The 24,932-nt window shown below is 31.2% G+C and overlaps 4 protein-coding genes across 6 annotated transcripts; 1 reads left to right on the plus strand and 3 right to left on the minus strand.

Annotated features, from left to right (window-relative positions):
- Positions 1-5,838: 5,838 nt before the first annotated feature.
- Positions 5,839-11,460, minus strand: LOC112747522 (uncharacterized). 3 transcript variants are annotated; one of them, XR_011872683.1, is made up of 6 exons: positions 11,168-11,372; positions 10,174-10,346; positions 9,766-10,053; positions 8,552-9,152; positions 7,978-8,082; positions 5,839-6,129 (listed from the first exon to the last, which is right to left on the minus strand). XR_011872683.1 is itself a non-coding variant. In XM_025795562.2 (4 exons), the coding sequence occupies exons 2-4, from the start codon at positions 10,318-10,320 to the stop codon at positions 8,508-8,510; spliced, it is 1,080 nt and encodes a 359-aa protein (XP_025651347.1). In that variant the 5' UTR covers positions 10,321-10,346; positions 11,168-11,460; the 3' UTR covers positions 8,291-8,507. The 3 variants fall into 3 exon arrangements, 1 of the variants encoding a protein (XP_025651347.1); XR_011872682.1 differs by having other exon boundaries at positions 7,923-8,082; XM_025795562.2 differs by lacking the exons at positions 5,839-6,129; positions 7,978-8,082 and having other exon boundaries at positions 8,291-9,152; positions 11,168-11,460.
- Positions 11,461-12,240: 780 nt separating this feature from the next.
- LOC112747523 (replication protein A 70 kDa DNA-binding subunit A-like) lies at positions 12,241-15,939 on the minus strand. The gene is made up of 2 exons (XM_025795567.3): positions 15,265-15,939; positions 12,241-14,720 (listed from the first exon to the last, which is right to left on the minus strand). The coding sequence occupies exons 1-2, from the start codon at positions 15,540-15,542 to the stop codon at positions 12,386-12,388; spliced, it is 2,613 nt and encodes an 870-aa protein (XP_025651352.1). The 5' UTR covers positions 15,543-15,939; the 3' UTR covers positions 12,241-12,385.
- Positions 15,940-18,291: 2,352 nt separating this feature from the next.
- On the minus strand, positions 18,292-21,676 carry LOC112747524 (replication protein A 70 kDa DNA-binding subunit E-like). The gene is made up of 4 exons (XM_025795569.3): positions 20,197-21,676; positions 19,221-19,415; positions 18,997-19,122; positions 18,292-18,629 (listed from the first exon to the last, which is right to left on the minus strand). Exons 1-4 carry the CDS (start codon positions 20,463-20,465, stop codon positions 18,506-18,508), a joined length of 714 nt encoding a protein of 237 aa, XP_025651354.1. The 5' UTR covers positions 20,466-21,676; the 3' UTR covers positions 18,292-18,505.
- Positions 21,677-21,689: 13 nt separating this feature from the next.
- LOC112747526 (uncharacterized) lies at positions 21,690-24,673 on the plus strand. The gene is made up of 5 exons (XM_025795571.3): positions 21,690-22,129; positions 22,873-23,003; positions 23,241-23,366; positions 23,519-23,646; positions 24,020-24,673. Exons 1-5 carry the CDS (start codon positions 21,922-21,924, stop codon positions 24,330-24,332), a joined length of 906 nt encoding a protein of 301 aa, XP_025651356.1. The 5' UTR covers positions 21,690-21,921; the 3' UTR covers positions 24,333-24,673.
- The last annotated feature ends 259 nt before the right edge of the window (positions 24,674-24,932 follow it).

Raw genomic sequence — 24,932 nt, forward strand, 5'->3', positions numbered from 1 at the left:
AAGTATTAATGAATATGAAAAATTGAGAACCCTAAGCCACGTTCTCATATGAATTTTAATATTCCATGTCCCTGACGGTGCTGCCTCATCATGTCTCCTTTCTCAATTTGATTTAATTTTACTATCAATTAATCATTAATGCACTGAAATTCATGAACATAACTCTATTTTAATAATTATTTCTTCTTGGGATTCTTGAAACTAGGCAACTCTTTTCATTCTTTTCTTATTTTAGTTTTGTGCGCTTTAATTTATTTGTGGGTTTTGTCCCTCAAAACATACTCACATTTTATTTTGTTGTTTTTCAAATTCTATATATATAGGGTGGTGAAACTCGAGTGCAGTCAATTTTATGTAAAAAAAAATATTTATTTTAGTTAAATTAGTTAAATTATTTAACTTTTTTCATCTATCAACTTTATATAAAATTGACTGCATCTGAATTTTCACCATAACGATATATCTCTATATACATTATACAGTGAATTAGTGCTAATTAACTGATGTAAAATTTTACATAGTGCTTATTATTATTAGTGTTTGTCATAATATATAATAACTATTAACGCGTGATAGAAAATTTATAAGAAAAGAAAAAAGAAGAAATAGATTGCATGTGATGTGAGGCCATGTATGTTGTCCAAATTAGGAAGACACATGCTAATTAATTATGTAAAGAAATTAAACGCGTTTAGGAAAGGCTAAACAAAACCCAAGGAAATTATTAGCTCCTTTGTTTGTTATTATCTCTTGGTATAAAGTTTAAAAGTAATTTAGTAAATAATTTTTATTGGAGCATACATAAAGCAAGCATTTTTTAAATAAATAAAAAATATTTTATTTATTGAAATAAATAATTTTTAAAATAATTACAAAAATATATAATATATCTTATTTTATTTACCGTGTAAACGAGATATATCACTTATTTTATTTATATATACGTATTATTTTATCTGTCTTATCTCATTTACAATATAAACGAAATATATATAAATTTATTTCTTTTATGTTATAAATGAGATAAAATATGCTACATATTTTTATAATTTTTTTAAAAATGATTTATTTTAACAAATAAAATATTTTTTTGTTTATATATATATATATACTACTCCATGCTATGTTCTCTTTCCCTTGAAAATCCTAATACCGCGTGAAAGATACAGCTACATATAATTAATTAATTAATTAATTAATCCATTGCCAAATGGAAAGCTACTTGACAAGAAATAAAAAACTACTTGCATGATTTCATCTCAATAAGCAGATAAAAAAACCCATAGTCTTAGTAAACTCGATGAACAAAAGTTGTCATATTTTTGTCCATTTTCATAAAAGCTTTATTTAATTTAATAAATATATAACTATTTATGTACTTAATTATTTTTATTAAATTAATATAATTTTTTACAACAAATAATTTCACGCGACACATTTGTTAATTACTATTTAAGTAAGTACCACTACTAATAACTTTTTTTCATTTTTAATTAGTCATAATAGATATAGCTTAATTAAGTAAACTTGATTATTTTCTATTTCCTATTACCTGGAAAAGGGGTTCGCCATTTCCCTAACAAAACCAAAAAGGAAAACGTCAAAGTCTAGCAAAAAAAATATTCCACCACACCGACATATTCATATGACTATGGAATTACTTTATTCCTTTTGCTTTGGTTAATGTCATTTTTATTGCCATGAATAAATTAAAATACATGCACTTTTTCTTATCAATAATTCTAGGTTAGTTTTAGAGAGAAGGATAATAAGGTAAAAAGTAGAGCGGAGTGTGAATGCTAGATACTAAAACCAAATGCAAATAAAACTGAGTTGTTTGGAATCCTATGAAATTACTACTATATTCGATACAAAGAACATTTTTAATTTAAAAGAAGGTATTTAATATTATGTTATGACTAATTAGTACAAAGACCAAGGTACACCACAAGAGAAACGCTACTTACTAGGATTTTTTTATTATTATTAACAACAGTTTTAAATTGTCGCAAAATTAAATACCGTGATTATTGACGCAAAAATTAGATTTTACAACAGTTTTCAACAACTGCTTGTATAATCGCCGCTAAATCAATATTTTGCCACATCTAATTAAAAATATCCGCTAAATCAGTATTTTCCTTTTCCTTGTAATAGACTAATATATAGGTCAATTATTTATTATAGGGTGGGTCAATAAGCTTTTTCCATGATGGATAAGTATTTTGTGTAGAGATTGCTTTCATTAATTAATCAAAATGGTATATATAATTATATACTAATTTCTTTTGACTCCCTTAGTTTGACTATGAATCTATGATCATATACCTAATTTGCCACATGATGTTGATTATATATACCACTTGAAAATGAACCACCCCAATTAGCCTAATGGAGAATTGCCTAATAATGTTACATTAATTTCCAGTATAACTTGTTTTTGGTTGATGTCTTAAAAAATAATAATAATTGTTACAATGACAAAAAAAAAAGCTATGGGTACTCATTTTTTATTTTTATTATTGAGATTGTGGTGGTATTTTTAAATAATATAGAGAGTTGGTATTTTTTCATAAATCTGACTCTCTATGTGGTCTTAATTTTTTTTTAAAATTTACAAATCTGATCTTTAGATTTGTATTTTAATGTTAAAAATTTTTTGAAACATGTAAATCGGACCCTCCAATTTAAAAAATTTTATTTTATTTTTTGTATTTTTACTCAAAATTTACTCTCGATGTTCTATCTCTACCCAAAACTTAGGCTCAGTTTTTTACTCTACCTAAAATTTAACCTTCAGTTTTCTACCCCTATCCAAATCTGAGCCTCCAATTTATAGTTTTTAATTTTAAAAAAAATAATTATCTCTATATCCATAAAAAATATACAAACTCTCCATAACTATCCATAACACACCTCTCCAATCCATTACAAAAAAACTAGCCACGGGTATTAGTATAGTGTAACTATCACAAAAGCAATTATAAAATATAATTAATTAGAAGTGACTAACGAGTGGAAATGAGCTGGAATTTTGTGGAAATATCATTATAACTTATAAGGTGGGGTACCCTTAATTTGTTAGTATACCATTACCAAGGACCCTAATGCATATGCTATATGGTTTGATATTTTTTTGTTGATTTATTTATAGATCTAAAATTGGGTGTCCTAATAAAATCTTGAATAATAATCCGCGTTTAAATTTGACTATATGACACTTCACCAAATTCAAGTCTTCCCATGAAAATAACAAATTCTAAGATCAAGTGCATAACGAACAAACTTTCATTGGTTTGCCACTTTCTTCTCTACGTTTTTCTACATAATAGTGCCATGAAGTGATAAATTGGGTGTTTCAAAATTCAACATTATCTTTCGGATGAACAACAATTTGTTCATTTTTCAACCTCATTGAATTTATTAGGTCTTATTAGAGGCTAAACTATATATATATATATATTGTAACTCCACCAATTATATATTTCTTGATATTTAAACTTTAAGCTAATAATGGTAGGAAAATACTTTTCTTCATTATTAGAATAGCAAAATTAATAGAGTATACAAATAATATGTCGGAATATATATATAGTCCTCAATCTATTACTGCATGATTAGGACCTGAGCTAGAAAGATATTTTGATTACACATTCAATTCATAACTGCTTGGATGGATAAGTTCATTATCTGGCCTATATATATATATATATATATATATATATATATATATATAAAATATATGTGTGTGCGCGCGTGTGTTTCTTATTTTTTTTTAATTATTCTATTAATTTTTATAATTTTATTAAATTTTTAATTAATTTTTTATTTTATAATTAATTTATTTTTATGTTAAAATTATTAAATTAAATTTAATATTTTTCTCAAAATATATGAGGTAAAAAATTTAACTAAATTTTTAATTACAAATATTTTTAATTTATAAAAAAATATTTTGTTAATTCTAATATTTTTTACACTAAAAATGATCTAATTATAAAATTAAAAATAGTATATATAAAAACCTAATTAAAAAAATATATAAAAAATTAATTACAAATTTAATAAAACTACAGAGAGAAACAGAATAATTTATATATATTGATAGCTAAATCTTTGTTTATTTGTAGGTCTGTTATGGTGCAATACACAAGAAACACTCTAGCTGTAGTGTATATTGTTTTGTGCATTATTGGTTCCACTTCTCAAAGTTTTGATTGATTTTGAAGGAAGAAAAAGGAAAAAGAAAGAAATTGAATATAAATAAATGGTGTCACATGGGTGGGGAGGAGAGACCATGAAACAAATTAAGATCTAAATGCAATGACGGTGGAGAAGCACCAAAAATGGCACTATTTCATCTTTAATTATTAAAACAGATAATAGTGTGTTTTTTTGTGAGTAGAGAGTGTGATGAAAAAAAGTAACATGGCATAGAACGTAACATGAGGAACGTGTATAAGGTTTAATTAGAGATAGAGATACTGTTTGTTAAATAATGACATAGCAACTAACTACTTCTCTTTGGGTTTTCTTCATTTCATTCCAAATTGCATTTTCCCTTCAAATAATATTGCATCCTTATGGGCAATTCCATGTGCATTATTTAATAAATCCATGTGTGAAAATGAAAGTATAGCAAGCGTTGAAAAACAACACCAAACAAATTAATATATATTCTGACAAAAAAAAGTAATAAATGAGAAATAGAAAGGATTAATGCTAAAAATTGTTTTGTCTTAATTTGATCCTTGAATATCAATTTAAGGTAATTAAGAGATAGATAGATAGAAAAGACTGAGACTAAGACAGAGATTAAGAGAGAAATTGAAATAAATTTTAGTATTTTATTTGGTGTAAGATGAGAGACAGTAATTGAAATAAGAATGAAATTCTAATTTAATTTGCATAAAAGATAAAATTGAAATTAATTAATTGAAATGAGGGTGTTTTAGGTATAAAATGTTATTAAAGTTTCAGTTTTCATTTTTAAAAATTTTAGTCCCCTGTATTCTCACTTTTTAAAGATACTGAAATACTAAAATTTTGGGGATAGACACAGAAATTATAGTATCAAATTCTGAGCCGACAAACATGATATTGAATCTCAGTCTCTGTCTTAATACCTCAAAACAAACGCTACCTAAGTAACACATGATAGTATGCATAAAATAGGATTCAAAATCCAATACTTATTTAAGCTGACGGGTGATCTAATCACTCGACTAATTCAAATTGGTTAAAGATTAGTTTTATTAGTTTACGTTTTGAGCGCTTTTTTTTGGTATCACATGGATAAATTTATTACTAGATAGCATGCATTTATAAATCTTAATGACTACGTTTATCCTTCATGTTGAAAAGATTTTTTGTAAGTATAACGAACAGAATAATGTTACGAAATTTACGATCTATAAATAATCAAACATCTTTTAACAGAAGACGTTGACATTGATTGATATACACTGAAATTAAAGTCGCTTAGCTTGTTCAGGACCAGTTTCCATGGACCCTTCATCACAAGTAGCACTTTCTTCACGTATAGTCTCAATTTTTAACTCATTATTTTGGATCTGATACATTCAACTATATGTTCGTATATATTAATATAATTGATCCGGATATACATAAATAATAACATATGGTCGTAAAGAAGTAAGATATATATATATATATATATATATATATATATATATATATATATATATATATATTTTATTTCTTAAAAAATAATAATAATAATAGTAAAGATATTATAGTGATGAGTACTTTGATTCTTTAATTAGTAGTCTTGATATTTTGAATTCTTACTAAAAGAAACCGAATATGATGTTCCAATTTGAGATTAAAAAAATGTGTAAGATATTATTGGGGGGCATTGAAATAAATAATAGAAGACATATTAATTAATTGTATACGCAATTCAATGTGAAAAACCCATCCAACTGAATTTGCATCCTCAGAATTTATTCCATGTGTTTGGTACAGTCTAGCTAGTCATGGATGCTGAAATTCTAAGGTGCTATCTAGATAGGACCTAGGAGTAAGAACTATCTCTAAACTATTGAAATTCATACCTATTTATTTACTACGTTGATAAATGTCGGTGCTCAAGAAAATCTTCATGTGCTGAAATCAGAGACAATAAACAAATTAGAACAACAGAAACTTTATCCAAAGAAGAGTAATGTTAGATAATTATTTTTAGAATAGATAGTTATTTTTACCAATAAAAAAGTGAAGTATTCACAATATTGACTATGATTAATTACACATGAACACTTTAGTTTGAGTTTTAAAAATCTCTTCTTAAAATTAGAATACAAATGTTTGGGATAAAATCGATGATACACTTCGAAAAATAGCTCATCAGAAGTTGAAACTAATTCCTACAACATTTACATAATTCACTTTTCTAGAGACATAATTGAATCTAAACACAAATAGTGGTATAATATTAAAATCGAACACATCCAAGTAAGAATAATTGAAAAATATAATCTGATTTGTTAGTATAATTGATAGTAGAATAACATTGAATTACTTTTATAAACGTTAAGGATACAAATATGACAATTTAAATATTAAAAATACAAATAGGACTTACCTCAAACATTGGGGACAAAAACACTACTTTACTCTTAATTTAAACAAATTTTGTAACTATAAAAATTATATTCATTTGATATTTTTAACCAAATTTTAGTTTATAAAAAACACCGTTAGTAATGTCATTCAAATTTCTTCTTTTTCTTCAAATATTTTTCTTCTTCTCATTTTTTTTATCAAACCAAAACTCTTAGTCACTATCTTTCCTCGCTCCATTCTCATTCTCATCATCATCACTTCTAACACGTCCTTCATTTCTATCACCACTTTCATTGTCATTGGTGCCTTGGAATGAACCAATCCTCAACGAAGTAAAGTAAATCAAAATCTTATCATAATAAAACGTAACTGTTATGTTGAAGTCGTTGACAAAAGCAAAAATCCTAACTTTTAACGGTGTGTTTTGACGCACGTGCGTTAAAATAGAGAAAAGAAGAAAAGGAGCATGTACCAAAGAAAATGAAATTGAAGGTAAAGCGATAGATTTAGATTCCTAAATTGAAGAGAAAACTAAAAATTTTAAATTTTAAATTATAAATCTTAAACCCTAAAATTAGTTAGTATTGACTAACTAAAAATTACTTTTCTAAACTTTCTTATTCGAAAAATGCAAAATCTATAAATTAATTAATTAGACTTATTTTAGTTAATTAGTTTTTATATTAATGTAAAGATTAAAATTAGTATAATTAACTAATTTGATATACTTATTTGATCATTTTAAAGTCTCAATTACATTATCTAATTACCATTAGAAATACTATATTGGTATCGTAATATTTTATATCAACATTGTGTTAATGAAAGTTAAATTAAGGATAAATAAAGATTCACAATTTGTAAATTTATAGACAAAGTAATTACTAAAACATGTTTGAAAACTATTTGAAGAGAACTATGCATTCAATCTTGAATGAACAACTTCTAAAGAGAAGTTAAAAAAATACTAATTTTCTGAGAAAATTTTGCATTGAATGTAAAATGTAAAATGTGATTTTGTCGAATAGTCATGTGAGAATAATTTCTTTTTCCTTTGCAATATGTAATATCGGTATCATTATTGAATTATTGATTGCAAAAAAATTCACTTTCTAGTACAGAAATAGACTTGTCTTCAATTAAAAAAGTGGCATTCAATAAAAGAGCGACAATCCTTTCAAAAAATAATAAAAGAGCGAGAATAGTTCCAAGAATGAATTATCTTTAATTTCCTTTCTCAACTTTTAAATATTATAAATTAAAAAATGTTACTATTCTCTCTTTCGGTAATTTCAATTTTATTTTTTTTTATCCACTACGAAATTTGCGATTACCTGTTGTGATGGATTTGATGCATTGCTGCAAAGTGAAAACGATAGGAATTCAAACCTGTTCCTCTTCTATCATGTTGTAGTGTGAAGTGTGAACACAAAACTCAGCATCATTTGATTTAATTTTTTGGCTTTGGATTCGTTCACCGGTTGCAGCAGAATGCTAGGCCCAAGAAGAATGAGGCAACCAAATCATCATTTGATTCAAGACCAAAAGATTAAAAGAAAAAATTATCTGCTCACATAGCAAAAGGGTTTATCTTTATTTTTCCCATTTTTCAATCTATGAAACATGTAAATGCAATCGGAACCAAAATGAATGTTGTTACTTCAGTGCCATCTCTGAAAATTTGGATAGTTTCAGGCCAAGATAAAGAACTGAAAGTTCTATTGCTAGACAAGATACTAGTATTTCTGCATGCATAGTAATTGCATGGCTGAATTCAAGTTCATATAATACATATACAGAACAATAATCTTTTATTTATAGTAATTCATCTTGTTAACATTTGGTTCATCAAGATAGTTCAAATCAAACTTGAATCGATTACTTCCCCTCTTTTTTTTTTTTTTTTTTTTTTTTGAGGTTTAATAACACACATTGGCAGTTGAAGTTGAACCAGTGTCCTTACCGGGAAGTGTCTTCAGGACCATCCCCTCCGGACCACAGCAACCAACCCTAATATCACCAATCTGCATGGGATTATAGTTGGCCACGCTGCTTGCCGTCTCTGCTGCCACTTTTCCGGTCTCAGCTACTGCTGCTGCTTTCAGCCGGATACGCTCAGCTCTTGAGCCAATGACCTGGCCGAGGATAGAAGCTGCAATGGTCAATGCCATTGCTGATTTAGGCATCACTACCGACTTCCGAAGCATGGCTATAAAGGGAACAGCAGCATGCACGGCTGCAAACCAAGACAGCGAGAATTTCTTGGTGTGTTCCTTCCACATGCCCAGGGGCACATTAAGTGCCATGCCCATTGCTGCAATACAAAGCATTTTCGCAGGAAGGGGCTGCGGGCGCAGGTTTTTCACAAATGCTGTACGAGCAAGAGCAGCTCTTGCAGCAACAACAGCAGGTGGGCATCTAATCTTTATTCCAGGTGGTGGCCGAAAAGCCGTAGCAACAAGTGGGAGAACATTGCTTACAGCTCTATAAGACTTGGCTATAGGGCAATTTCCATTTGCTAGCCATTCATTTCCAAGTGCTTCATGCTTTGATGCATCTCCTTCCTAAAATGTTTGGCAGGAGAAAGAAAAAGCAACATAAGTCAAGTTTCTTAAACAGTTAGCAACTTCAACAACAACAACAATAACAACAACAAAAGCCTTATCCTACAAGGTGGAGTAGGTTATGTGAATCACACAACACCATTGTTGCATCCTATCATGAACCATTTTTATAAACAAGCCACCAAGTTTAATTCCTTCATAATGGTTTGATCCATGTTCCTTCTTAAGCTACCTTCCACTTTCACAAGTCTTCTCCCACATGATCAAACCACTCAGGAATCTTAAATCTATTCTACAACAAGCGCTACCCTAACTTCAATACATTCATTCTTAACTCCATTCTGTCTAGTGTTATTTCCACTCATCCATCACACCAACCTCATCTATACAACACAGCTTCTTCTATTGTTGGATTTTACTGCCCAACATGTAGTCCTATACAATAATATAGGTATCATAAACCATAGCTGTAAATCATATTATCATGAGGCTGTAAATCAAAATGGTAGTTGTTTAGTCCCATACATCATGCCACAATGGAAGTTCTGTTTAGTAAACATACTTGTAAGAGGGTAAAGAAATGGTAAAAGGAAACACAAATGAAAAATTTTACCAGCGACGAGTGTTCCTTTTTCTTTGATGATTCCGACTTCTGCTTCTTCCATTTATCAGAAAGATTCCCAAAATTAAATAGGCCACCAGGTCCAAATGCTGACAGACTTATGGTAGCAGCTCTTCCTGCTAATGGGTTAAAAACAGGCATGGAATCGGCTTCCCTACAGCCATTGTTAAAGTCAGATCTCTCAAAGAGGGGAACAACTCCATCTTTCCCATGGAAGAGCTTAAATGCCATGTCAAAACTAGGACCATCTTCAAATATAGGACCCTTTCTTCCATGGACCTGAATATTAAGAACACAATTAGCCAAACTAATAATTAACTATTAATCCCAATTTGAAATTTCATCTTGAGACAAAATCTCAGAGGAAACGGTACAACAACCATTAGATGAACAACTTACAGGAACAGACATATAAGCTGAAGAGAAGGAGAAGTTTGTAGGTTTGTTGATGTTCCTCAAGAATGGGCACCTTTGCATGTCCATTGCATCAAAGGGGCACTCAGATTCATCACCAATCCCATTCATTCCGTTTAGAAAAAAGTCCATTGCTTCTTTTGTTGAAAAAACTTCCTCTAGAAACAAGGAAAAAAATACATTTCATATCAGAAGAAACCAATCATCTAACATAAATAGATAATTCTATTGCAACTTTGCAAGGAACTAGGTTTATGCAAACTAGGAACCCATAAAGTATATGACCAGTCCAATAGAAATTTAAGAAACTAAGCTGCAAAGCATCAAAGGAATGCTGTGAGAAATGAAAGAAACAATGAAGCTATTACAAGTGTTTATAAAAACCCCAAAGGAAGAAAGCCCAATTCACTAGTATCCACTATCCACATCACAATCACTGTCTTCTCAATCGCCTGGTCTGATAATCAAAATAAAGCACTCCCCACCAAGTACCAACCCCCAAATACCCATATTCAGACAAATCACAAAATAAGCACAACAAATTAAACATACAATTCATCTCATGAAAGAAGAAGGGGATAACAGATTGCACAGTCCTGTAGTGAAATCATACTATCACCTTCCACAAATACAGTGTTAGACAATGATTTCAAAATATCAGGAACCAATCAGAAGCTTCTAGAAGACATACACACAACAACTAATAATAACAATTCAACCATAAATCGAAATACAATTAATTCACAGTAAGAAACCAAAAATGCAATTAAGCACAAATTGCAGCGAAATGAAAGTATCAAAGAATCTAGAAACCGAGAAATGAAAAGGGGACCAATATGAAAACCAACAAATTTCAAAAAAAAAAAAAAATCATGCATTTCTAACACCGAATCGAAGGGGAAAAAAGGATTGAATTTCAGAGAAACTAAGAATGGAAAAAGCGAAAGCGATTGGCGGAGAGAGAGGAGGAAGAAGAAACCTTGTGGAGAGAACTGCGGTGTGTGGTGACCACAAGCAAGGGCGTACGGAGGCCACGATTTACAGAGGAGGCAACAGCTAACCTGCTTAGCCGGTAAATGGCACGTGCCTTTACTTCTAAGTACTGTTTCGTTTTTGTGGAGTTCCCTGATCCACCTAACCGGTTCCCACTTTTGGTTTGATACGGTTCAGGTATACTTGATTCTGGTGCTAGATTCTGCCAGAATTAATATTAATATTTACTTAGATGTTTATGCGTTTAATTTTAGTTGTATTCTTTTATAATACTTTCATTCTCTGGATCAACAATCCTTTTCTTATAATATATATTTTAAAAAATAATCTAATGCATTAGTATGTAATAACGTATTATTTCTCTTTAGTGTTAAGTCTTTTTTTTATACTTTTTTCATGTCTTTCTCTAACTATAAAAATACAGATACTTTTTTTTATTTATCATATCTACGTATTAGACATATTTTAAACACATTTTTTAATATTCGTTTGACATTCATATCTTTTATATTTAATCGTATTTTAATAAAAAATAAAAAAAAAATTTCAAACATACTTAAATACACTTAAATATTATTACACATATCAATTTTATTCGCTTAAATACTATTATATATGCTAATCTTATTCTTAACATATATTTTTAAAATAAATTTAAAAATAATATATATTATTAATTAAGAAAAAATATAAATAAATAACTTCTAATTAACCAACTTTAAACATCTACGATTAATAATCATTAATTTTATATTTTAAAAAAATAAGAATTAAATAATTATTAATTAATAACAATTAATTAATATAAAATATAATTTAAAAATATTTGTTTGCTTGTTATTAATTAATACCTTCTTAGTTACTTAACAAAATTATATTATTAATTATTAAAATAAAAAATTTTAAAATACTTTATATAATTAAAACAATATATAAAATTAAATTGATAACTATATAAAACTTCTTATATTATCAACGTAATAAAATTAAATTAAAAAAGATATGCTTGAAAATAAAATACAATTTTCGCACTTAGCAAAATGACGGCATCGAGAAAAATGACGCATTCAAAAAGCCACATAATTACGTGAACTATATTTACACAGTTCAGATACTGCTCATATTCTAGACCTGACTTAAACCTAAACAAATTATTGCTGTAATAATCATAAGGTAACAAAACACGGCGGGGTTTTCCCAAATTTCAATATCCTCCATATTGTTGCTTTGGGGCAATTCCATATCTACCTTGCATTCCGTTAGCGCTTCCATAAGCTGGTGGTGCTGCACCGTAAGCAGGGCAATCTTTTGCCCAATGGCCAGGTTGATGGCATTTAAAGCATTCGCCGGAGGCTCCTCCTGATCCGGCAGATGCCCTGCTTGTGAATCCACCGCCTCTTGCTGCCGGCTGAGCAGGCATATTCATCATATTATTAGGGCATTGTGCAGAGCTGTGACCAGAGCAACCACATATGCTACATGACATATATGAAGCAGGAGCAGGAGCACCAGTTGAAGTAGCAAAAGAGTTGCTATATTGGTTTCTATAATCAATACCGGCACTACTGTTGCTCATCACAGAATTGTAAACTGGTGGTGGCATAGATTGTCCAGTTCCAGTGCTGACTAGTCCGGCAGTATTAGCTATGGAGCTAGGATTGGTACCTTCTCCATTCTCAGACTTAAGCTTATCAATCATATCCAGAAGAAATTTAGATTCAGATGGAAAGCTTACTTTCTCTGCTTTTACTACCGTCGACTTGACACGCTGCTCATCACTGTACGTTTCCTCCTTTACTTTCAACTTGAACATATACTTACCAAAGAGAACCTTACGCATGATTTCTGCAAATTTTTCATCATCCATTTGTTCGAATTTAAGGTTATACAATTCTTTAGCAGACATACCCATGATCTCCTCGCCACTCTCCTGGAAAGCAGTAACCCATGTCAAGCCAGTGTGATCCTGAATCTGGAATTGCAGAATGTACCTATAATCACAAGCATCAACAGTCTGATCACACCTTTCACATCGCCATTTCCCATCTCCATTATTAGTCACTTTTTTGTTGCATTGCCTGTCACCTATCAGGACAGGGCAAGCTGTGTAGCAGAAGTTATCAACCTTCATGTATGAAATACTTGCACAAACAGATATCCAATCAGGCTTCTCAGATGTCCCTAATTTCTCATCTTTAATCTGGGATACGGTCTTCCGCACATCAGACTTGCCAAAATTAGATGCTTCTCTGGAAAGAGAAATAGTAGGAACATTCCTCCCCTCCTTGTCAAACCATTCCCTCAGCCTACAAGCATCCACAAAATCAGGCTCTACAAATAGCTGGCTAGTGGCTATGGTCCCAACTGACTTCCCGTTGAAATCACTTACTCTGACGGCTTTGGCAGCCAAAACTGGAAATCTTCCAGCATCACAGAGACTTTGTAGCCTTTGTCCTTCTGCATTGCAAAAATTTCCCCACATGGTTAATTCAACACTTCGACCAGACATGTCTTTTAACTGGAGGGTTCGCTTTTGAGTTTCAGTACCATTTTTCCTCATAATTGAAGCAGTAGGACTAATAGAAGACACCACACCAATCACATCCAAAATAGTATTGTTTTCAATAGTTTCAACTTCAATAATTGGACGGAAGTTAAAAGTCTGCTGTGGAATTGACACATCATCATGGCACGGTTGTATAATGGTGGCTATATCAAGGGTCAGTTCTTGATCATTACGAAGGTGATTGAAGTCCTTATTTGCTGCCTTTAAATGTCCCCTGGAAAGCAGATAGATATTTCCAGCTTCAATTACATTGTAAAACTGATCAGCCACAGTATTAAAGCAAGTTGCCCGGATTTCTCCACCATCAGAATCAAGAAGATCAAAAGAAAACACTTTTCCATCACCTCGGGCACTACTATAGTGCCTGAGTTCTCCCTTAGCTGTTACTCTAGCTTTAATTGTCCAGTTATTCTGGTATGGATTCAATGCGGCTATTGGAATGATCCTAGGGTGAGCTTCATTTCTTGCCGCAGGGCCTCTGTTATTGTACACCGGAGATGGCTGACGATACATGGGCTGAGGTGGACGAGCATAAGAATTTTGAAAGGGCCTTGATGCCTCAGATTGGGGATTGCGATAACCCACATTCTGATCACCATAAGACCCACCAGACTGTCCTGATCTAGGTAATGTAGCTCCAGGCTCTGGTTTAGGATAAGTAAAAGGAACATTTGTTGAACTATAACCTGCAATGCCAGAACTAGGTCCCATAGCTCTAGGCTCTGCTTTTGGATAAGCAGGAGGGGCATTTGATGCACCAAATCTCCCCATGTCAAAACTAGAAGAGCCAACACTACTAGCAGGTTGATTTACTTTTGGGGGTTCCGGAGAAGGACCAGGCACATTATTCCCAGAGGTAATTCCTGATTGATCAGTTGCAGATTGTGACGGAGCAAATTTTGTTGCACTGACCGGTTTTCCAAGTAGCTCGCATTTGTCCAACAGAATATCTAGTTCAATGATAATAATGATCCTGTTTATAATGAAAATGAAGCCAGATCATCACAAATTATTGGTATTGAGGCCAAAAATACCTAAAGCTGCAATCAATACCAAAACCTACAGACACAGTCACACACACACACAACAGGGCAATAAAGCATTCAACTGTAAAACTGTTCCTGCGCCCTCGGAAATGAATATAAAATTAATTTCCTTTCATTTAATTCTTCAGCTATCACACAATACCCAGTCATCCTCCTTCCAAAGATCCCATTTTCCGAAGCATTAAAATTCATGAGATTTCAAAGACAACACAAACTTGGAAACCCGGAGGACAGAACACAAAACAGATTGAACTTAATCAAAACTTGAATAAACAAGAATAGATATTAAAGCTGTCAAACACACCAGAAGATAAGAGAACAACACAATAAAGAACCACCTTTAACAAACCACCACCCCCAGAAAATCATCTCAATCCAAAGCAACAACATCCCCTTTCCGCTGACTCCAAAGCTAAAAAGATAAAATTGATAGCTAAGACACAAAGAGAAAAAGGGAGAAACAACACATACGATCGGCCCTGGACAAGGCTGCATGTGTACTGATTGAGAACGATGATAGAACCTCTCTGCAACTTGCCAGAATGGATCAAATCGTTCTTCTGCGTAGCGAGCATGCTTTGCTGGTAATGGGAGCCATCAGAGAGAACCAAACGGAACCTCTCGGTATTGTTCTGTTGCGACTGCACAAGCTTGAAGTCCATTACTTGCAAAATCGGCTTCAGATCCTCAGCCGAACTGGAATTCTCGCACATCTTCGTAATCGCCGATTCGGTGAGTTTCACCTCCATTTTTTGGGAACCCTAGCAAGAAATTGAAACCGCGTTTAGTGATGTAAAACGAAACGCCGAAGTTTGGTTAGGGTGCGTTGAAGCGTTTTGGAGAGAGAGAGAGAGAGAGAGACAGAGAGAGTGGTGGTGAGTTGAGAAAAGAAGAGTGAGAAATTTGAAACCCTAGAGGTTGGGGGGGAAGAATTTAAAGAAGCGCCATAATTAGGGGTACGTTTTGGAATTGGAGGAGGAAGCGCGAAATTGAGTGTGTGGAATTTAATTTGAAAAGGGCAAAAAAACAGTATTGGGGTTTTACTGAAATTACGAACGTGTCCTCCCTACGTTTGGGATCACGAAATCTAAAAGGCTTCTCGGAGAAGCCATGGAGTTTACACGTGGGGGTGATTGAAGAGAAATCATGGGTGCTTAGATTTGATGTTCCAGGTTAATGAAAAATGCTTTTTTTTTTGTTGGATAAAATAAAAAAATAGGAGGAAAAGAAAAAGAAAGTAAGAGTTTTTTTTTTTGGTTTAGTTGGATAAAAAATAAAAGGAAAAAATAAACATGTTAGTATAGTGTAGAGTTACATAATTAAAGTAAATTATTATAAACGATTTTTTAAGAGTTTATTGTTTATGAAAAAATACCATGCTCATCATGAAGGCAGTTAAGACTTGTAGTTTGTTTTAATTTCTATTAAAAAAATTTCAAGTGTATCAAAACATCGGTATTCCAATTATGTTAACAGTTGATTTCAATTAATATATATTATATATATTTTTTATAATTTAAATCAACAGTTAAAACAACTGAAATACCGGTATTTTTGATACACTTGAAACTCTTCCTATCTATTATTCTATTTTTAATATAAGTTGTCTCGTTTTTTGACATTGATTGTGCACTATTTTTTTATCGTTCGAGTAAGGTATCGTTTTTGTCTCTAATGTTTGGGTAAGTCCCAAAGTTATTCCTAACGATGTTGTCTTGCCGTTAGGGATTCGTTAACAGAATTGACGGTGGGACAAAATTGAGACGATTTTAAAATATTAGAGACTTAAATAGGACGAAAAGATTAGGGACAAAAACGATGCATAAAAATAAATTTTAATTTAATTTTATCTTTCAATAATATTAATTTTTTACTGTACATAGTATTCAATTATTTTTTAATTACATCTAAATAAATTACATTTAATCACATTACTTTTATTTTAAATAAATTTATTTTTTTATAATTTTAAAGAATTTTAATACATTAGAGACAAAAAGTATAATTTATATTTTATTGTATATATATTATTTTTTCTTTTCTGCAAATTTATATACTAATAATTCTACAAACATTTCATGATAACTAAAAATCTTTAAGAGTAAAATTATAAAAAAAAATAATTTATTTAAAATGAAAGTAATATGATTAAGTGTAATTTACTTAGATGATTAAAAAATAATTGAATACTCTGTATAGTAAAAAATTGATATTATTGAAGGATAAAATTAAAATTTATTTCTATGTATCACTTTTGTTCCCAACGTTTTCGTTCTATTTAAGTCCCTAACGTTTTAAAATCATCTCAATTTTGTCCTGCCGTCAATTCTGTTAATAGACTCCTAACGGCAAGACAAACATTGAGTCAGTTTTAAAATGTTAGAAACTTAAATAGAACGATTAAAATATTAGAGACAACTTTAGAACTTATCTCAAACATTAGGAACAAAAATAATACTTTACTCTTTATCGTTCTATTATACATAGAAGAAAAATGTACCCTATTCATTAATCCAAAGAGAAGACTACGTGAAAGATGAAATTTGTTTAACTGTTAGACTTGATTTATTAAAAAACTTAGACGTGTAATATTAATCTAAAATTAAAAAAAGAAAAAGATGCAAATTATTTTAGGCTTAATCAAACTTTGTAAAAAAAAAAAACAGTAAAAAAGTGACAAGTATATTTATTTTGGATTTAATGAAACTTATTTAATTATTAATCAAAATGTCACTATTTTATAGTCGAACTATATTATTTTATTATGAAATAATATTATTGTGAGTTACTTTTATGAATTGCATTATTTACACTACTTTTTTAGTATATTTTTCATTTTTAAGTATAACAGTGAATAATTGAATATGATAAAAATAACTAAATAAAAATATTATTTCTAAAAGAAAAGGACACACAACATTTAGGTTGCATTTGGTCCTTGCAACAGGACAAAATAATACGCTGAAAATAAGATATAAAAAATACAAATACAAAAATTAGAATATTTATATTTTGTTAAGTAATAAACTAGAATAAATTAAAAAATTATAATTTATTCTCATTTTTTTATTCAAAAATTTAGAAAGAAACATATAAATAATAAAAGTTATAATTATGAAAAATTAATAAAAATAATGAAAGAAAATATAAAAAATATATTGTGTCTCTTGTTCGTATTTCTGATCGTTCTTGTCATAATTGAATACAAAATACAATAATTTATGTCTCTGGACATAATGTTTTTATCCATGTCTTATCTACCAAATATAATTTTGTATTTCAATGTTCCGTGTCTATAAACAAACACAGCCTTAAAGAATTTAAATCTTCTAAAGTAAGGAAGTTGGTAAAGTAATAAACCGAAAGGTTAATAACCGCCATTGATTTTGTAACTTCTATGAAATGTATGCCCCCACTATCTTAATTTAAGAATAATTAATTTTTTACTTTACCACTTTACCAATTTTCTCCCTTTAGACGATCTTAAATCTATGAAAATATACCAAAAGAATTATATTAAATAGATGTATACCAAACCAATGAGTTATAGTTTCTCTATCTTTGGTTAAAAAAAAAATGCATACCAAAATTTAATGACTAAATCATCTACCATAATATAACAAAAAATAACAAAAAATGCTACAAATATGTCTATTTTTCTCCAACAATAGATTTCAGATATACTGAGTTTGACATGCAGTAATACCGAAAATTAGATCCTTCGATTATCCGACAAAATTCCTTGAATCGCTTGTAGGAGTCGCTGTTTCTCGCCTGCCAACTCTGCATTCTGCTTCCGAAGGTCTTCTATCTGCTTTCTTTGTTCTGAATCCTTCCTGAAAATTCATAACATAAATGATTATTATATCAATCAATTCATGCATACATCGTGTGATATGGTATTAGGCTGGTAGGAAATAGCATTAATAGTTACTAGATCCGTCTGTTATGGTTCTTGTGGACCAGCCATATGAAACATACCATTGTTTGCTTTTTAATCTAAATTATTTGGTTCATAAGTTCATAAAATCAGAAAATCTAAAACTTTAAGGTATCCAAACATAAAATATACTTGGATAAGTTAAAATTTTTTATACATCAACTATTCAATGTCGTCAAATTATAAGTTATTGGTGGACAAAAGTAATTAGCAAATCAAGTGATTTATGTTAGCAAGAACTAAACTATGATATGGTTTGTTACCTGTTGATGAGGGACAAACTATCTTTTAATGATTGAACTTCCTTTTCAACGGTTTCACACCGCTTCCAGACAGCTTGAATATCCAAGCAAACTGATGGTGTGAAATTTTCCTTTGCCTCGGGCATTCTGCAACAGAAGCAACCCAATAGTCAATAGAATACTAGATAGGAAGAAACTCTATTGTAGAACGTTTCCTTTTTAGGGATTGATTTCCAGTGACATACTTCATTGGCTGTTGATGCATGGGCTGAGGTTGATGAACATATGAATTTTGAAAGGGGCTTATTGAAGCCTGAGATTCAGGATTGCAGAAACCCATGTTTCGATTTGCATAAGATTCATCAAAATTTGCTGACACAGGAGTTCCAATCGGATTACATTTCTTAAGTATCACATCTAGATCAACGATGATGATAATCCTGTTTACAGTGAAAATCACAGCCAATCACAAATATTGACATCCAAAAGCACTAAAGAAGCTACCATCAGGTCCAGTCTAGTGTTCAAGGTAGCTAAAATGTGGATTTAAATCTTAAAATCTTTCTAGTGTTGAATAAGTCAGTTTATTCTGAACATTTATAGCATTTGGTGATTTTACTGTTTAAATATGTTACAGTTTCACGTTCAAGTATTTAATTAATTCTTCTGATTTTTTGGTAAAAATATTGATTTTCAAACATGTTAGTATGTTACAATTTTGTGTTTCAAATAAGACAACAACTAATCACCTCACTCGTTAGTTTAAGCAATTGTCGAGAATTCGATCTCGCCCTAGCAACCTATTAGCCAAATAGCTTTAAATCATGGATCCATGATGAATTAGTCCTTAGCGAAATAAGGAATACCAAACCATTCACACTGTACTCATACTTCAATTGACCATCTCATGTATGTCTTTCCATGTCTTTCCCTATCTCTCGCCACTTGTCTATCTTCTGTTTGATTCAATTTCCGCGAGATTTTCTCACTTATACGTTTCAAATAAGAATGTTAGCTTAAATAAATTGATCATATAAATAATCACATTCATCCGCTCATCCCTTAGTATAACACATACAGCAATCCTAAATTATTCAAATTTGATTAAGCAACACAGCTAAGGTCACCAGCACGTTCAACAAAATCAAAACCCTAAAAACTGAATAAAGAAAAGGAAAAAAAAAGGAAGGAAATTAAGCGAGAAGAGCGAAAGGTACGTACGTGCTGTTCTGGATAACGGAGGTGGTGAACAAAGTGAGGACGATGATGGAACCAGTCTGCAAGGTGCCGGAAGTGAGCAAGTGGTTCTTCTTGGTGGCGAGTATAGACTGCTGGTAGTGAGAGCCATCGGAGAGCACCAAGCAGTACCTGTCCTGCGACGGGAAAAGCTTCACGTGGATTACTTGCAAAACCGGCTTCAGATTCTCAATCGAACTGAAATGGTTCGAGCAAATTGTGGTTATCGCCGATGGGGTGAGTTGAACAGCCATTCGATCAGAGTCAGAAATCGGAGACAAGAGAGGGTCGAAGCATGAATTTAAAGGGAAGCGCCAAAATGGCAAGGTAGCTGCTAGCTAGGTGCTGCCACCATGAGTCAGTTACAAATAATATATAACAAAAAAAAAAATTAGAACCTCAAAAGGGGCTAATTTTTTTTGTTATCAAAGTAGGAGGGTAGAACTGTAGATATAGCTTAATATTATAATTTTGTGTGTTTTTTAAAACGGTGAAAAGTACACAAATTGGAGGGTCTGTACTTTAAATTTTTTTATTTTTTTTAACGCGAATTGGACGGTCTGATTTGTGTACTTCTCAAAAATCGAACGGTCTGATTTCTGTACATCTACAAATCGGACGGTTTGATTTATGTACCTCTAAAAATTAGGCGGTCTGATTTCTGTATCTCTAATAAATCAGATGGTCCGATTTTTACTCCTCTAATTAAACAATTCCACATTTGAATATAACAACCCAACAATCCACATTTTCAAAAAAACACCACTATCACTTTAATATTAAAAATAAAAATTCCCTCAAAAGACTTGCCGTCGTAATTCCGTTGCTGATGATAAGCAACAAAGGTTCATGAGAAAGTAGACCGAACAATTATGTTAATGATAAATTTTTTGTTTTTTTGTGATTAAAGACAAAAGAAATACACAGGAAAAAAATTAAAAAAAGGACATATTTTGATTATTTTCTGCTAAAAATCAATCAAATTTTGCTAGAGTAACAATCACACTGTATAAGAAGTATTATATTACATTTACACGGCAGTTTTTGAGTTTTTGTCATGTAATCTGCCGTCACATTTGCAATTCATTAGATTAAAGTCAAGTTTACAGTTGAAAGTCTGTTATACAATTCTTAAATCTTAATAATTATGTTAATGATTAATTTAATTAGCACTAAAAGTGAGTTACTTTTCTTCAGATTTTATGCTCATTTGCTTAAATTATGCATTTTGTTAATTTGTGAATAAGAATAGTGTTTAAAAATTAAGATATTAAAACATTTAAAAATCATTTTTAATTATTGAATTAAAATCATAAAATAAACTTAAAAAATTATTAATTTATCTATTATTAATAATTGAACAAAAAATCAAATAAAATTCATGGTTGACCATAAAAAATATTCTTATATTCTATTTTCAATAAATTCTTACAAAATTTAAAAATAAAAATAAAAATAAAAAATACCTGTTCTTTGTTGGAGTTTTTGACCATGACCGTAACAGTGGTAACACTCATCCAACGGGGTTTTGTCTTCTCTTACACCTTGACCCCCAAAAAAAAAAATCTTCTCTTTCTTATTCTTCTCACCTTTGCTCCGATGACCAGATAAATGGTTCCGGACTCCGGCTCCGCCGTCATATCCGTCACTTAAGGCCTTAAACCCCTAACAGCCCTTCTCTTTTAGATTTCTTTATCATCATAATTATTGATGGATCCTTCGTCTGAGCCGCACGATGAAGTTCCCAATAAAATCCCCGTTTGGCTTTCCGTGCTGCGGTTGGCTCTGGCAATTGCACTCCCCTTGATGGCGCTCTTCTCGATTCCGTTTCTGGTAGGGTTGTTGTTGGTGGTTTTCGACGATTTCTCAATCCCTAGCCCCATTTCTCTCCCATCACAGTGCAAAATTGTCTCCAGAGGTTTGCTTCGTTCTTATTCAATCACTTCCCAAACTCACGTTCATTTGCTCAAATTAGAAAAACAAAAAAAAAATTTCCTTGCTTTTTTGGGATTGTAGAATTTAGCTCAGTCAGTAGTGTGGTTAAGGTATTGAAAGGTGGGAGTTGTTCAAGTAAAAGGGAGTTTAGTGAATGCTTAATTTAACAAAATATTGAATTCACTTAGCTGCTCTACTTGTTCATTTTAGTTATTTATTTATCTTTATAAGAAAGTGAAAGTCTGAAATTGTTGTGGGAAATGCTAGTTTTGAATTGTAGACATTTTGATCACAATTGGGTTACTTAGTGGCAAAGGCAAGAACTAAGGCATTTGTTATTGTTGGTGTTGGGTCATGGAAATGTTGAGTCTGTTGACGTTCTAACTTTTGAGGTCTGCATATCAGGGCATAATAGTCCTTATCAGTTTAGGTAGACAATATCACTCATTTATGTGTTCTTCATGGAAAAGATGTTCTCATGTATGTTGTCTCTTTCAGTATATAATAATTTGGTTGCGAAGGAAGTGAATTAAATGCTTTAAACTAGTGTTGCACCTTATAGATATTTTTTGTGCTAATCATTGCTTTGGTTTATGTTTTTTCAGTTCTGGTATTATTTTGATTCACAATAGTGATTTAGTTTGAAGCCTTGTGAAGAAATGTCATATTGATGGCATATTTTAGTTCTCATCACATTGTGTCTGCTGTTACCATTTTTTACTACAGGTGTTGATCTTAGGTCATCCAAGATTTGCGAACTTGGATTGTTAAATTATAAAGCAAAAGATGTATTTCATCATTTTGAAAGGAGCAAATATCGCTGTAGATTTGATTACTATTGGGCTTCAGTATTCCAGGTTATTATGAATTGCTGCCAATCGTCCATTCGGTGGTTATTTATTTTCGTCTCAGTGACAAATTATTGTTTTTTGAGATGTAATAATCAGTATATTTATATCATGTGTGCACACGCTCGAGCGCACATGCAGCATGTATAGCTTATCCATGGTTTATCGTCTGATGATTGTGATTATTAAAGAGCAAGTGATAATTGTTTTGGGGGGTTTTAAATAATTTTCCTTACACTGTTTCAGGTGGAGTATAAAGATCACTTTTCAGGTCAGATACAAGTTGCATTTGCAGAGGCTCCAAATGAGGCCCTTCCTCTTTATTGCAGGCCTAATTTTGGTGCTGCATGGTTGACACAATACAAATTTAAGGTTGGAATCCCAACCTGTGGTCTTCGATAACATTTTTGATTATGTGAACGTTTCTTAGAAGTGTCATAAATAATAATAGTTAACAATTATCACGATTTAGGTTAGCTCTATAGTATTACAATATCATTTATATTTTCTCTTCCTCCTCTTAGGTCAACGAAACTTATGATTGTTGGTACACATCTGGTGTATCTAAAGTGCGTTTTGATCAAGATAACCTTTTCAGTTGCCAGGCAGATGGGCAGTCTGCTCTTGAGAAGATTAAACTATATTCTAATATGTGAGTACTTTACATTATTTCTATGCCAAACCAAATATTTTATTGCTTATTTGCTATGATCTAAATTGTTAGACATAATTAAAATGTGTTTGTAGAGAGTGTATAACATTATAGTTGTCATTTTTGTGCCAAGAGGTTTTATGATCACATAAATAGGTGTGGCATTGCCTTAGATAGGAATTTTTGACATATAAAATGAATTCTTATGGTAAAGTCTATAATTCTGAAGATAAAGTTACCGTCCATAGAGATATTTTTGCATCACCATATGGTTGAGTTAGCAAGCCGTATCCACCTGTACTTTTGAAAACTATAATTTATAAATATATTTTTATGATGTTATCATTTGTGTTATGCATGAATCTTCTATCAGGGCCACGGAGATGGTGCGCTCGTGGTTTTCCGGTAGGATAAGGAACAAGTATTGGAAATGGGAAACCATAGCCGGTCTTGTGGCTGGGTTCTCAACTTCTTTGATCTCTATAACCTTTTTTAGGTTCCTACAACTACTACTATCTAAAACATATCGGTGTTTTACATCATGGATATTGTCTCGACGAGTCAATGCTGTTTTCATCAAGCGGGCATGTTTTCTTTTGGCATACTTATCCTTTGTAGCTTGGTTAGCTGTTGAATATGGGAAGAGGCTTGGTCTAATGGATATTTTCAGCATCCATAGATCATAGCACTTAATTTTGACAAGTGCGATGCCTTTTAATTGTAACATTATAATTGTAGAAGGTGACATTCTTGTCCCATGAAAAGTAAGCGGCTGCTTCATATAGTTATGTATAGTATGAGTGAAAATTAAAGATGTAATAGTTTGATTTGAATGAAAGGTCTTGTTCCGCCATAGTATTCGGAAATAACAAATTTAAGTTCGTGGTTGAATTAGATTACACTCTTGTTCACTCAAGTTTATGGCTTGAATTGATAAAAGTTGTTAGGAATCATTTTTGTATGAAAACTGAATGGAGCTACCATATTTTAAGAAATGAATCTTCTCAATTTAATTTATGCGACAAAATTAAGTGTGATTTCTCATAAGAGTCTCTTTGTATCACATGTTTTGTGATTGTGTAGTTAAATATCATATTTAACATTTTCAAGTGAAAATTAAATGTGAGGATCAATTTCCCTTGTTTTTCTTAATTATGCTTGGTGTTAGTTGATGAAATACTTAATATTTTATATATACAACATAACACAATTCAATTAAGAATTCGTGTATTTTTTGAGTCTAAAACTGATTCAGGCAAAGAATACTCAAGAAGCAAAAATCAATG

The sequence above is a fragment of the Arachis hypogaea genome, chromosome 15 (assembly GCF_003086295.3).
Source record: "Arachis hypogaea cultivar Tifrunner chromosome 15, arahy.Tifrunner.gnm2.J5K5, whole genome shotgun sequence".
In the NCBI taxonomy this organism is placed as follows: Eukaryota; Viridiplantae; Streptophyta; class Magnoliopsida; order Fabales; family Fabaceae; genus Arachis; species Arachis hypogaea.